The sequence below is a fragment of the Sipha flava genome, unplaced genomic scaffold, assembly GCF_003268045.1.
Source record: "Sipha flava isolate LNK unplaced genomic scaffold, YSA_version1 299_pilon_pilon, whole genome shotgun sequence".
NCBI classification, from domain to species: domain Eukaryota; kingdom Metazoa; phylum Arthropoda; class Insecta; order Hemiptera; family Aphididae; genus Sipha; species Sipha flava.
In genome coordinates, this window is record NW_020272971.1 from 854,610 (window position 1) to 870,971 (window position 16,362).

General features: G+C 40.5%; 1 protein-coding gene across 2 annotated transcripts in view; it reads right to left on the reverse strand.

The window, feature by feature from the left end:
- The window catches only part of LOC112685974 (nuclear hormone receptor FTZ-F1-like), a 55,471-nt gene that overhangs the window by 12,581 nt on the left and 26,528 nt on the right, over nt 1-16,362 (reverse strand). For both annotated transcript variants that reach the window (XM_025558049.1, XM_025558050.1), the window contains exons 4-5: nt 15,654-16,046; nt 311-579 (exon numbers count right to left, since the gene is read on the reverse strand). In XM_025558049.1, the coding sequence (XP_025413834.1) occupies nt 311-579; nt 15,654-16,046 (662 nt within the window). The remainder of the gene's footprint in view (nt 1-310; nt 580-15,653; nt 16,047-16,362) is intronic.

A 16,362-nucleotide genomic window follows, 5' to 3' on the forward strand; every position in this document is an offset into this window, starting at 1 on the left:
GTACTTAAAATTCGATTTTCGAGCACTTAAAATATATTCGTGATTGGTATCGCAGGAACTATATTGCCATGGATATTTTTCAACCTATTCAGAAAATACAATTGAAGTAGTAATTCCAATTATAAAGAGGCATAAAGTATTAAATAAGTTAGTTAAAAAATGTATATATAGAAATAAAATACATTTTATAGGAAAAACAATACAGTCAAAATACGATTTACACGTAATATAATTATTTTCGTTGACATTTTAAGATGAACAAAATGTTAGCAAATCAAAAAGTTTCTTATGAACAAGTAAGAATTTTCACCTGAGGAATCTGAATTTCTTGTTTGATGTGCAAACTGGAACCTGTTGAGGTGATAGTCGAGCCTGGATATTGGCCCAGCGTGACCGCGTCGCCGGCCAACATGGCGAATTGGTGGTGACTGTTTGCTGCGGCCGACGTGACCACACCACCGCGCAACGTCTGCACGGCCATCTGTCGCTGTCGCATCATCTGCAACTTTCTCGCTCTGTCTCGTTTGTACATGGGACCGAATTTGTTTCGACCACCTCGCATCCTATCGGCTCGGACAGCTGAAACACAACAAGACACATTATTGGACTGATATGCATACGGTGGGGTAAACGGCTGTGTTAAATGAAAACACCAAATAACCTAATCTATATTACGTATTACTAAGACTGCTGGCGCATACTCTTGATGATTAAACACCAATAATTCATACACAACCCAAAGGACGATTATTTCAACGTGAATCGGGAAACACGTAAAAGAAAACGTATGATTTAAAAAAAGGATAAAAGTTTTAAGCCCAGATGGAAACATTTAAAGTGTAAATAGAAAACTGTACACCGAGCAAAAATAATACACGAACTATCAATCATGATTAGCGTTTAATAGCAGTCCAATCGAATAAATATATGTATGCGTTACAAAACGTAAGCCGAGAACAAATTGAATTCAACGCTCGTAATAGGTACACCATACGTAGGATACATGTATACGTCAATAACATCGCCGTCGGTAAGTTTACAACGGTTTTTTCGGTTCAAACGCGAGTCGAGATAAACGTGTACACGTAGAGACTAAAAACGGTATTCGATGCCCGTGCGATTATGTGACAATAGACAATTACGCCACACGGTTTTCGTCGCACACACCGATTGGAGAAACACACGTAAATCCTAATACGTGCGACCGGTGGGCAGACCGCCGAGAGTTATGCGTTAGAATATCGTATGCGGTGCGCGCGACGGCGTTTCGACTGCGAAAAAAAAAATAAAAAAACAATACGCCGTGTAACATCGTGCGCGCACACAATTAATATAATTACGCCGACGAGAAAATCATGGCGAGGGGAACACTACTGCTGCTGCTGCTGCTGTACTCTACCTATATACGCGGTGCGCACGAATCAAAAAAAAAAAAAAAGACTCGGACGACGCGACACGGGCGTGAACACGACGATAATATCGACGAATCCTCTCATGGCGTGGCCGTCCAGAAAATTATTGTACCAAAGAATCGGAAACGTACGTCCATATTATTATTTATTCGTGTAAACCGCATTGTACATAAATGCATATACGCGTACGTATTTCACAGTCAACAATGGTTCTCATCGCATACGTCCCCCCCGGACCCATCCGCAGTAATAACAGTGGAAAAACCTCGGCGTTCCTCCTGTTATTAAAGTTATTATACCAAACCGACGTACGCACACGAACCGTCGTGGTAGGCTCTACGCGCGTGCACACACGGCGTAACGACAACTGCCGTATTGCGCAGTCATCCTCTCCGGTTCCCCGTACACACCATAGTAGGTTAGGTAAAGTGTGTGCCCGTAAAACTGCTACACAAGTTGGCTGTTACGGAACGGTACGCGTTTGAAAAAATTTGAAAAAAAAAAACAAAACAAAATTTACAATAAATGGTTATGGTGTGCGTTGAAAATAATTTGATTGAAAATACTGTGGAGTCGTCGAATACTGTTGACGGTAATGCGGCATCGAAGCAGCGAGTATTACAATAGATTTTAACAACGCGAAATCGAACGGGTCAAATGGTTTCAAGTTTGAAAACGTCTTCGTCTCCGTCTTTCTCTTTAATCGTACATCCCCACCCCCCTAGTAACACTGAAAAATTTAAGGTGAACACGTCTTACACGCAATCGGAACATTAACGTTATAATAACGATTTGTACCCACACGCACACACACACACACACACACACGTTACGTAGGTTAGGTATAACAAGTCGTAAAACAACGGCGGGGGAGACAACCAAACGATATTCGGCCGACAAATAATTTTGATACACTATCCGAAACAAATTACGTCGAGTAAAAAATAAACAATACTCCGATCGAAACAGATCGTACACATATGAAGCCGTGAAGATCATAATCCGTCATACGTTTTGTACAAGGTATTTCTCTGGTCTCTATACATAGAAGACAATACCATATAGTGTACGTTGCATTTTTGAATAATAATGTTTATTATTTCACGTACTGACAGATCTCGAGTTGCAGTAAATACAATAAACCGGTTATAGCGCAGATTATGACGCATACGAGTAACAACACAAAAAATAAAAAAGATATACTGTAAATTATGGACGTAGCGATTGATAGTACAACAGATGTTGTACCTAGTCTATTATATCGTAATAAGAATGATCGATACGTTATAAGTAAAAAAAAAAAAAAATGTCAAAAATAGTATTCAAATCGGCAACCAAAAACCGATGAAAACGAAACAGATTTGTTAATAGTAAAGTTTGAACACAAATCGGATAACTCGGAATTATGTCAAAAAACTTTCATTTTATCGAAAATAAAAATAAAACGATTTTTTAAGAAACCGTGAGACGCATTACAAACTCATATGTACTCACGCACATATTTCAATGATAATCACAGTTCTTCGGACCCGGTCGATAATAAAATTGAAAAAAAAAAACATAACAATGAGAATGAAAAATATCTACAATACGTATACGTATAGAAGTCTAAAGATGTAAGAATAAAGGGTTTTAAAAAACTGTCTACACGCACGCATGAGAAATTCGAAAACCACCTGACGCTGGCCCGTACCGAATAAATATGCGTGTGGTGAATTCGTGCGTATTGCGCCACGGCTCAATTGCGTAAGGCCATGCGCGATTTCAAAAGGTAATTTTAGTGGATACATATCGAGATTGGGCGTTAAAACGAAAATAATTACAAGCATTGCGAAAATTGCGAAATACCATCTTTGCCGTAGCGACGTTCGTCGATGAATCGATTGCACATACGAATCTACGGCACATCAGAGTTGACGACACTCGACAGCAAAACAAATAAAAATAAAACATCGCTAGCACAGCGGATTGGAAGCAAAAGCAAAAGAAAAAAAAAATCCATTAGAGCAGAGATACATTGGTCGAGTAGATATCGATAAATATCGTCACCACTGCCTAAATACGATCGTTTACAATTCTTGTCGTTCTTCACTCCTTAGCGCGTTTCAACGGCAGTAAGTTCAATCGCAACCGAATGACATCGGATCCGATTCTCCGTTGGCGATCGCACGTGCGAATGTTCATCGATTTCCCGGTTAAAAGTTAAGACTCATAGGAAAACGACGGAAGATGAACGATTTTCTTGTTTTTTTTCCGCCTAACCACAGTTACTGCAGGACGGGTGGGACGGTGTCGATTTAACGTACGAATTTGTTGCATTTGTCTGGCGCAAAAGCCCGTCGATATATCACGTTGAAGAGGTTGAGAGTAGACGGTCGAGACGCATTGCAGAATTATTCACACACCGGTGTGTGCGCGCATACAAAATGCGTATACGGTTCGTTAAAGCCGATCGTGCGAAATGTTTACGTGTGTAGGATAAATATGTAAATTCGCCGTCGAAGCTGCGACGGGATTATTGAGACAAAGAGAGAGATAAACGTACGAAAAGGCGCAAAATATTATTATAATTATGTTTATGTGTATACATATACGCGCGTTGAACACAGATACGTACTCGACGAAGAGCAAAGATATACACAGCAAAGATATACACAGTCGGACGGACGGGCGAAGGGTGATAGAGGTGACCGATTTTCTCACCGATTGTACGGTCGTACACACAACATGTATGTATATAAATTCTATGTGTATTCTATGAATATTAAGCACATACATACATACGTACATATACACACAAACGTAAGAGGTAGAAGGCGTGTGGCCTTGAGAACACCACCACCGTCGTAACGGCCACAACCGATACACGCCGCTTACGAAATTAAGTGGCAGCGTTGCGGCTTTGCGCGCACGCGCAATCGCGCTACGGTTGCTATGTATTAATAATATATTATTCCATTAAGCGGGACGGCTCGAACGACGATTGTGCATATTATATACCGGCCGAGCGCGGCGCGGTTGTTGCGACGTTGCCACCGCCGCCGCCGGCCGGTCACGGTGTTCGGAGACTTGAACGCCTATCGTCGCCGTCGCCGTCATGTGTGCGCGCGTGAGCGACAGCGTATACGTTAGAAGGGGGGTAATTCAGAATGAAAGAAAAATAAAATAAACAAAAAAAAAAAATAACTAAATATTATAATAACAGTGGCAGTACGCGAAGGGTAGGAGAGGAAGAACGGAGGTGATGGGTGGGGGATAAGAGAAAACGCGCGTCAAATCTCCCGGCGATTATTATACACCGTACGGCACCTTAACCATAATACAGTGTCGCCGCGACACTATAGGCGATTTTAGGTTTCAACGAACCATTGTTGCGCAATAATAGCGCGCGCGACTTGAAAGATGGACGTGATTGTGATCATTGCCACCGGCCCGCGAAGACCGCCGCAGTCTTATACGTACGCGCGCGAATGCGAATGCGGTTGCGGCGGCGGTATATATTATACACACACATAGTGTATACGGTGTCAAGGCCATTTGCCTTGGCCCAGTCGCCGGAGAAAAGTGAGTGCGCCACGAGTGTTGTACGTTTTGAACATACATAAATAATAAATACGAGTAAGGGTACACACGTATACCGTACATGCGAACACGGCGAAAGAAAGCGCGTGCAGAACCGCCGACGAGTTCCGCTTTTACTTTCTTCGCGAACGAAGGTCACCGGATTCGCGTAATACCTTGTAATCGCACCGGAATGATGCACTTCTGATCCGACGCTGCTGCGAGCAATCCGGCACCTCGGGTTCGCGTGCGGGTCTCTTCTTGTGTTAGTGCAATCGCGACGGTACATCTCGGTACCCCGTATAGCGGTCAGCGGCCGTGTTCGTGGAAAACAGTTCAAAGGTAACGATCTAATATATTTATGAAGAACAATGTTCATCTCAGCGTCGACTAAATATTTTTTTGAAATGCGACTTGGTAAGTTTGGTTCAGAAAAAAAAAAAAAAAAACAAACAATCTTATATTATTATAAAAAGCACGCAAAATTCGACCACGCTAAATAAATAAAAATAATTCACCGCCGGTGCGCACCGGTATAAATGTGTTTTAAAATAACTATTTCAAAATACAACAAACAGTTAGTAAATTCCAAGATAGATATTTAAGAGAAATAAGAGAAAGATAGAAAACATGTAAATATATCAGGTTTAAACAGTACATAACAAAGCCGACCGTAGATGTGGGTATGGTATTGTACAAACAATAAAGCAGACAAATACAAACATGGTAGGGTTATTTATACAGCAAATAATATTTTGAGCAAAAAGATGATATGAGACCGAGATAATTTGACGGAGCACCGATAACATAAAGTGACATCAAATAATTAGATCCGAAATGTATGATTATTAACATTTACGACTATAATTATAACATAGATGATTCGATGGATAATGAAATGTAAAAACTTCTAAAAATAATACAAGAACCAATAAAAATAAATAAAATGAAAATATTTTAGATACTTCACAGGAAGTATACAATAACAGGAATCGTTGTAATAGGAGAGAGTTGGTGGACATACGTAACAAATAATACACATATAATATAAAAAAGCGAAGTCGTCGTTTGAATAATGATGAGATACTGGAATAAGTATGTTGTTTGAAATCACGTATTTTTAAAGTTTGTTAATATGATCCCACTGATAAATCGGTATTATATATGAACGATGTTAAGGGGGTTGGATCATGACATGTTTTAGAAGATATTATTTTTCTTACGCACATGCATATGTCACTTCGTACAACATAAAATTTTATTTTATTCTTTACAAAACTGCAAAAATTGTCAAAAGGGAATATAAATCGACCAGACTTCCAGATTTTCATTTTGAAAAAAAAAATTGATTTCTTATCATCTAAGCCAGGACAACTAGCAAGCACTTTTTCTATTTATGGTTCTATTTTTCTAAAAAAAAAAAAAAAAAAAACAATATCGAAATTATTATAAAAAAATATAATGATAAAATATTTTTACCATTACTCGGGGAAAAAAATAAACATCTACTTCCTAATTGTTCTTGGAGAGAAAATGAGAAATTCAAATATAAAGTTTAAATAAAAATGGTTAGGTTAAAATGGCTACGTTAATCTGCTTCTGCGTTTTGGTGTTAAAAACATGACGTGTTCCAACTCCCTTAATGATTCTCATAGATTTATATACATAGGGATTTCCTATGAGTGGTTTTGTTCAAACATCATTGAATTTTGTTTGATAAATACACCAATAAAAGACCAGTGACTCGAATTGAAATCCTCGTTAAATAATACCGTAACTTTCACTAAAATCAGTAAATTTCATGATTGTTATCGAGCGTATATCACGCCTACGTACACATGGCTGCCCGATATCTTAACAACTTGTAAACTAATTTATCAAAATATTCAATTTTTTTTTTCTACGGTAAATAAAAATTGATCTTATTTTTCGCAAATATATATTCTCGTCTGTGTACCAGGAAGAGATGCTCCAGAGTTGAAGGTCTAATGGTGTACGGATAAATATTACTAGGAAGTTATAGTCGTTGAATTCACCTTGATTATAACACCACCACACGCCGCCAGTGTAAACAACAATCCGGAATGGACACAACAATACATTCATTTTCAACAGAAGTATATACACCTCCCTTCATTGCTCGTCATCGGATTAAAAACAAAAGCACAAATCGAGATAAATTAATAAAACAATCAACTATAGGAGGAACGTTTCGATATTTGTATAATGAAAAGGAAAAAAAAAATATTAATTTCATTTTACCTATTCTATTATATTACACCTCATTTGTATTAGCCTCGCGGGGCAACCCCAAGGGGATCTCTATCGAAACCGTACCAATAACTTTCTAAAACTAATCTATATTATGACATATATGTACTACAACGGGCATATTGTTAAGATTTATATTATGTTGTGATTAGGTATTATTTTTATTCTTATTGTTGTTGAATAATTAAGTAACAAACGCCCCAGGTCAACGTGTATAAAGCCAAGAACCTAAGTCCTATTTCTTAAAATGCACTTAGAAGATTATTCGAAACCTTAAAAGCTCAATGTTATAAATGACGATTGTTGACAAAAAGTCAACGTTCCGTATAAAGTTCCTTTCAAAACTGTTGTCGTGAGAAGTTTCAAAAACATAAAGGTATTTTTTACTGTACGGGAATGTACTCCTATTTATATATAAATCGGATTGTTTATTTTTACACGAAAATGATTTAATAAAATATTTTTTAAACAACTTATATATAATATAGACGCTAATTTTTTTTATTTTTTTGTTTGTGGTACTACACACGAACAGACTAACAAAAAATGTTTAAAAAACCGTAACAATATTTATTTGAGTCACGTAGTATTTTTTTTTTTCTTGTTTAATATTGTTAAAAAACTTGTACAACCATTTTAATCGCACCGTCTTGACGCGAGACTACAATGTCATTATCGAAACGTTATTATTTTTCCCCCGAGAACATACTCGTGGCACGGAGCCACTGCGATGCGAGTAATACAACAAGTACTAACGTACGGACCGACGTTAAACCAACGGAAACACCCATACGCGTTACAACTGCTGACGTATTGTAATCTTATAAGCCGTATTAAGTCTTGTGGCGAAGTACGACGAGAGGTGGATTTTTTTTCTTCTTCTCTCCGTGGGTACCCCGGGGAAAGGAAAACGTTACGAGAATGGGAAATCAACCGGGGGAGAGGGAGGGGGTGGGGCGGCGTGTTTGGTACGGCAAATCCGAGCGGCGAATCGTGCTCAACCTTGAAGATCTGACGTGGCGCGATTCTCAAGGCTGAAAATAGCGTAGCAATGTTGCGCTGTATACAACAGCAGCAACGCACGTCAACGTACCGGCCAAGATATAATAATGTGCCGCCGCTCCCGACGGTTAATTATATTTATCAACGAACAATCGCATCGCGGTACCGTAAAACTACTACACCGCAACAGCGGCCGCGCGCGTGGCAAAACGGTTGACGATTTTCTCTTTGTCCCATTGCCCGTCGTCGGCCGGCCGATCGCCACACTACGACCGCCACCGCCACCACCAAGTTCGGTGAACACAGGTTGAAAATATTGTTTTAGTGTGCATGTGTCGTAGCCGCCGCCGAATGGTCGGATTGTGAAACTGGTTTAAAAAAATAATAAAAATCGAGCACGTGACCATTGACAGGTGGAAGAAGAGACGACCGGCGAACGAGCGCGCACCGGCGTACGTAATGGTGAGGCCGAGTTTGGAGAAAGTGAACCTGATGTCGTGTACACACGCGCACGTACCGTACACAAAGAAGTAGAAAAAGAAGAATACACAATATAATGCGTGCGTGTGTATAATAATATATCAACCGAGTACATACATAGTAAGCGCACGCGGCTAGGAGGGCCCCCCCCCCCCCCCCCCCCCCCCTCGAGATATGGGATGCGTATCTGCGCTGAGGCAACCGAACCGGCGGCGGTGGCGGCAACCGAACGTTGCGCAACGTTCGCTTCGAGCACGTCCGCAGACATTGACAGTGGCCTATTTTATTTTTATTACCATCAAATGTCCAGAAAACCCGATGAACACCAGAACGTGGAAACATCGAACACACAGCACGAAACTCTTATCTATTTTTCAACACTTGATCGATTTTTCTTCTCTCGCCATAGTTTTCAAGAAGTACGATAAATGAGCAAAAATGTGCAGTACACAAAAATACATACATTTTTAACGTCATTCATATACACACACACACACACACACACACACACGCACACACACCGGTATGATACAATTATTTTCATTATTTATTGTTTTACTTTTACGTTTATTTATCCGTAATCCCAACGAGTCAGTCGAACGGTATACGCATATAAAAAAAAAATCTCCGTACAGACATTTACGACGCTGCACCGCCTACGTGATATCTCCGAGCAGAGACGTCCCGCTGGTGAAAGCCGGACACGCTATAGGTTCTATTTCGGCTGCAACCGCACCCCAGACGCTTTCGACATTAAGTACGGACTACACAACAATAATTGTCTGGACATTGTCATTCAAAGTTACATTTTTCGGTGTAGAGAATGAAACGAGAAAAAAAAATTAAAATTACTAAGTGAAAACGTCTGCCGCTCATTGTTTCGCGAGCAAAAAATGCATATTACACACATAAACGGCTGCGGTTAACGTGTTTTTACTTGAAACCGATATTATGATATGCGCGCAAGGGTAATAATATATACAACGTATTTACATTTGAATTTTGAATCACCGTAGAACGGTATACATGTGCCAGGCCGCCAGGATAAAAAAAATTATGATGCAAAATAAAACGAATGTCGTAAGATATCGAAAACAGACGGAAAACATCGATTCGATTCGGACGGCGGCGTTTTGAAATAATCAACAGCAGCAATAGTTTTACGGATGGCGGACCAACAGACATTTTTACCCCGCCATTGCTACCGGTCGTTAAAAATTAATAAAACACGAAATTCGTTTATCCATTTAAAATGCACCACGACGACGTGTGCGTATCGACGCGTAGAAGGAGGAAAAATCACTGACGCGCGCGAGTGTGTAAAGTGACGTTTGCTGTAAAGAAAAAAAAAAAATTAACGGATTTGGTGGTATAAAACTGCTGGTGTGTGTGTGCAACAATAATGAGTGCAACTATCGTTGCAGCCAGTATTGTTGTGTATTTAGCAATAAAAATAGTGTAATAATGGTAGTAAATGGGATGTGTGTTGCTCGGGGGAAAAAAAAAATAGGTCAGTCAACCGATGAAATTGCACGCGAGCATGAGCACGCGGTGGGAGGTATATTTTGGCGCCAAATCGAGTGTTTACGAAACTTTCGAGACCGGTCGGTAAACCCTATGCGTGCAAAGTATTAATAGTTTCCACCGAAAATACTCGCGGACGGATCAGGCCACCATTCGTCGGCGGCAGCGGAACGAATTTACTGTGCACATACTGAGGATACGAGGACAGTAAACGTGTTGTACCGGTGTTGAGGCAGGGACATGAAGCGGTTTTTTTTTTTTAACTTCATGAGAACGGTTTTATTGTGTGTGTACATAATTATGAAGGGTTACGTGACGACGGATGCGACCGAGACTACGATTGGGTGTTGGCCGATAACATACGTATCGATCCATAAGAGACGTGAAACCGATCGATGGCGATGTGACCGACAACGGTTACGGGTCGTCCGCAGGGTATTATCGAGCGGACTTCCATTATATATATATATATATATATGTATATATTTCCCACTTCGTTTCGACCCAGACAATAATGATATAGTAATAATCAAAATAACGTATAGAATAATAATATGTGTAACTGGTCGGAACGCGGAGTAGGAGAGAAACAACGACGATTCGGCGACGAAAACCACCGCCGCCGTCTACTAGTGCTGTACAACGACCGGCACAACAGAATACTATTCTGATCGCGCTCTAAAAAACCGGTCCCCCGTGGCGTCGGCGGCGGCGGGGTGGTGCGTCTCATTATAAAAGCGACAACGATGTGCACGCGCACCGCTCGGGCGTTGTTACACACGAAAACATGTAAAAAAAAAAAAAAACAAAAAACAAAACGAAGAGGAGCTGTTAGATCGTTTATATTTATATTATCATTATTTTTGTACACGCGGCCAACGCGAAAGCTTTATCAATACCGACGCCACGCCTCCGAGAACGGTACGGACGAAAACGAGGCGAAAAATCGCGCGAATCCCCGACGCAACGCGATCGGATGTGCACGTGAAAACGCGCGCCCCTTAACGGTTTTATTAACCGCCCCCCGTCCCGCAACCGGTTTACGGCAGCCGAGTACGAGGATCGGCAGGGCTCCCGCCGGTCCCGCGAAGCTACGTCGGACACGAAAAAGCTGCTAGCGTAACAATCCGCCGGCGCACGGTCGGTGCGCACGCGCGTGTGTAACACCGTAAAACACGGGCGGCGGTAAGGCGCGCAACTGGGCCACCGGGGCGCGCGGGGTGACGTTGGGCGGAGATTATGTGACCTACTCGCCGGGACCCTAATTAAAGGAACGCGTTGCGAAACGCCTAAGCCGCGTCGCGCGCCCGTGTACGTGTGTACGTGTGCGCGTGTGTGCGTATTGGCGCGTACAAGTGCACGGTTAGGTTTGTACGCGCGCGTTTCAACGTAAACGACGCGTTTGTGTGCGCGTCTACTGGGTGCGTACCCGCCGCGACGCACATGACAACACGAACACACACGGCAGCGCGTCCACCGCACACGCCGCACGCACGCAACGTGTACGGGCGCGTCTGCGCGTATGCTAATCTACATTCTGAATGCATGCGAGCGTGCGTGCGCGCGCGCCAGAGAAATAAAAAACAATAATAATATCAAAACGCCGTCGAGAACGAGAAGAATGATGACAACTGTTGTGCAACGCGCGGCTCACGTAGGTTTGTTGTGTGTACGGTACGCTTAAGGATGGATAATATTACGTGTGGAACGCGTCCGTACGAGTACGTGAGCGTGTGTGAGACTAGGTTTTCGTTTTCGTTCGGACTGTTAGCGTTGTTTTATTTATTTATTTATTTTTTTTTTTTGCTAAATTTTCGTAAGAAAAAAAATTAACGTCCAGACTCGCTTCCGCGCGGTAGTAGATAACGCAAGAAACTAGGGAACCGCCGCTGAAATTCTCCCCACCTCCGTTCCCGGCAACAGCCGTAACGTTACGACGGATTATTAATGGTCCGTTAACGAGTCTATCGAGTCTTTCTCTCTCTCTCTCTCTCTCTCTCTCTCTTAATGTCTATATATCTATCTCGCACGTACACGCATAAAATCGCAAGATATCGGGTTTGCACGACTCGAACGGCGCGAGCGCGTTTCCGAAACAGTTTTACTCACGGAAAAAAAAAAACCGTTCGTTTTTCACACTATCAATCGTGTGCGATGATTACGAGTGCTGAATCTTATCAGCAACTTGCATGAATACAAACACGAATTCACTGTATCCATCCGCAGCGAAAACGGGAATGTAGTCGAATTGGTAATATCGGTAATTATTGTAGCAAATTTCAAAACGAAACTCCCCACATTATATGCAACAATCGGTGTGCTGTTCGATGTCTCTACGTTATGTGGTTAGTAAAAAAATAATATAAAAAATAATTTCGAGTGTAAAAACATAATTCATACAATAGATACATATATATATCTATATATTTTAATGTGCCAATTTTAGGATTCCATGTAACAATCATCACAAAACAATCAACATTACATACACAGAACAGGATTTCCGAACACGATTACCACTAACACTCTGGTGGTAAAAATAACGGAAGTCAAATGCATTTCAATAGAATAGCACACTGAATGCCCACGTAACAGCGTATTATATGTGTATATACGAATACACCTCGATGTCTATCTGTACTTTCGTATGAAGCGGGAAATTAGGTTAATTTTCAAGCCAAAACCAATTATTATTGATACCACGCAGTTTTATCATTTTTTAATCTAAACAATAAAAATAAATGAACACAACAAAATATTGTACATTTTACGTATGAAAAAATATTTGTGGTTTAATAATAACCCCACTCTGTGCGTATCATAAACGGCATCGAAAATTAAAGAATAATAATATATATAATATTTATTATAACGCGTAATAATAATATATAACGCGTGTATGAATAAAGTATACATGCATACATACACGTTATTCAATTTTAACTTTTTATTCCTAAAAAAAAAAAAAATCGAAGGACTGAATAGATTATATACAATATACATATATAGTCGTTTTTATATGTATTACTATTATGTATTTGATATTCTACCGGTGGGACGAATTGCCTTGTCATAGAATAGCAGAATTAATAATAATAATAAACTGTATGATGTCATGAAAGAATGGTGGAAAGCAATAGAGGGCGAGAGGGGGGACACTGAGAAAATCTTGACGATCTTGACACGGATTCGGTCTGTAGAACAGAAAAACCGAGTTTTTTTATCATTATTATCTCTGCGTGTATATTCTCCATAATACCAGTTACAAAATAGTAAATGTGTTTTTTATAACTTGTTACAAAAATCTGACGGCGATTTTTTTTATTTTGAATGATAATATTAAATCATCAAAATTGTACGATGAATTAACATTTAAATATTATGTATATGAATTCGTCCCAGGTTCATTTTCTAAAAGTAACTTTTTGAAAAATATATTCTAATTGATCTAATTTAATTTATCTATTACGTGATATATCAAATAAATAGCAACGAATTACAGGGCTTCCTGGCAATTATAAATATACATCAACTTGGTTAGTTTGAGTTAATATTATATTGTGTTTTTGTTTAAGTATAAAAACAAATTAATAAACACATGAAACACATGAAACATATGAACATAAAACAATTATTTGTACACATGGTAAAAAGAATCATTACACAATACGCAAACTTTCATTATTATCTAGCAGATGAAAATATTTTAATTGAAATTTCTTCTCCCAACGTGCAATATATACTTTCGATAGTTTACGTTGAAACGATTAATTGGATAACCTCAAGTGAGGTGCAGAGATAAAGTACAACACGTAATTTTAAAACTATAATATAACGTTAACTTTAAAAACTATAATAAGGACGGTACGCAAACACGGGGAGATTAAAACGCTTTTAAAATTGTGTAAGAAAATTGAAAACGACAACTCTATACATTTTTTTAAATACCTAGAGGTTTTCGATTTTTTAGTATAATAACTAACAACTAATTATTACGTAGGAACGATTTTAATAACAAACAAAAGTAATATACTGCATGCATCGTTACCTGACAATAGAATAATCAATACCACTATAAACTTCTATACATGTGTATCTACTATAATAACCGTACAGTACAATGATGACCAAACAATAAAATTTAAAATAAACTTACACATAGTTAACATGTGTGTATTTAATATGCGCGTGTAGAAAATTAAAATAAAAAATTATCAACCTCTCGAACTCTAAAATTTGACTTTGAACGATAGGCAAAAAAAAACCAGGTTTAAGGAAATAAACGAAAATACGGGTTATTAAAGTTGTACTTGTGCGATCGTAAGCTTTTTTTTCACGCGATATAGATAATTCACAATGCTATGTAACCCGCATTTTTACAAAACACGATCAACTACGAATAACAATAATTATTTATTATTATTATACAATTTAGGATACAATTTTGACGATCCATAGTTACGCTGTTCGGATAAGCGTAGGTAATAATAAATACAACTACCGAAATTCGAAACACATAACGAAACCAGTTTATGTCAATTGCAACGGGGGTCTCACGTGTTCTAAAACGTTATGCCTAAAGGTACAGTAATACACGGCGCGTTTTGTAACATGCACGCGAGGCGACTCTTTCGAAGTCGGGAGCAGTATTTAATCAAAAATTATTGGTAGAACGATCAAAAATTATACAACAGTATAATGCAGTGATCGCAGCGCAACGACGAACCCCTCGTTGAATTAATTAGCATTTTTCACATTGTCATACGGCCCAAGAGAGTAGTACAACACACACGCGTAACACACGTATAAAATTACAATAACACTCGTAGTAGATTGGTGTACACCGTCGGAATAACAGTAAAAACTCACGGGTGAGAGAGAAGGGGGGGGCAATTTAAGGATTAGAAGGGACGAAGTTTTTCGTTTTCGCGAATTGTGTAAACGAATGCGTGTTTCGGGTCCAGACGAATTTGATTTCCGATCGCATTCTCGTGTACAGCGTACAAAAAATTTATATTTCATACCGTCGACGTACATCGGAAACAAAATGCCACCGGATAAAAACAACAACGAAAAGTAACCCGTACACGGTTTAGTGGAGTGCCTATTATTTCGTTACGAAAAACGTAAATTTACGACCGTCATTACCGTCCAGCACACGCACACCCTGCACCGTTTACAAGACGCGTGTGTACACTGTTGTGTATACGTAGGACCGACACCGACGTTACTCGCCATCGGCTTAAAAAGCGTAATTACGTATACGTGCGTTATAATGCGATACACGTGAGCGTAAATTAAAAGAATACTTCGGCGGCCAACGTAATAGTAATATAATAATGTCGAGAAATAAAAATAAGAAGAAGAAGAAGAAGAAGAAAAATTATAATAATATAAACTAACCTTCGAGCTTCATGCCAACTTCGAGACACTTCTGGAACCGGCAAAACGGACACCGCTTCCTTTGCGTCTTGTCGATGTGACACGCGCGCTCGGCCACGCACGTGTACACCTTTTTGTTTTGAACGGTCCGCTTGAAGAAGCCTTTGCACGACTCGCACGTGAGCAGACCGTAATGGTAACCGGACACCTTGTCGCCGCACACCGGGCACAGTTCCTCGATGCCCTCCTTGGTGTCGGGCAGCTCGGAACCACCGGTGGACGGATTGATGGACGCGGCCGCGCCGGTGGCCACGGGCGTGCCGCCGCCACCGCTGCCGCCGCCGCCGCCGACGGCCACGTACTGCTGGAGGCCGTCCATGGAACCGGAGACGCCGCTTCCGCCGCCGTTGGCACCTGCGGAACCGAACAAATACGCTGTGTCCACATTACCCAGCTGATAACAGCCCTGGTTACTACCGCCCATCATCGAGTACGCGGCGGCCGCGCTAGACGTGGGCGTCTGGTGCTGGGGCGGCATGTACTGGTACAGGGGCGGCGATGAGGCGGGCGGCTGGTAAAGCGAATCGTCGCCGCCGTCGTCGCCGGACGCCTGTGGCGGGCTAAGCCCGAAATGGGACAGATAACTGGCGGAATGGTCCATGCCGGCTGCTAACATATGACGTACGTACGGGGCGTCCCGGAGGGGCACCCACTGGACACGCGGTTCGCA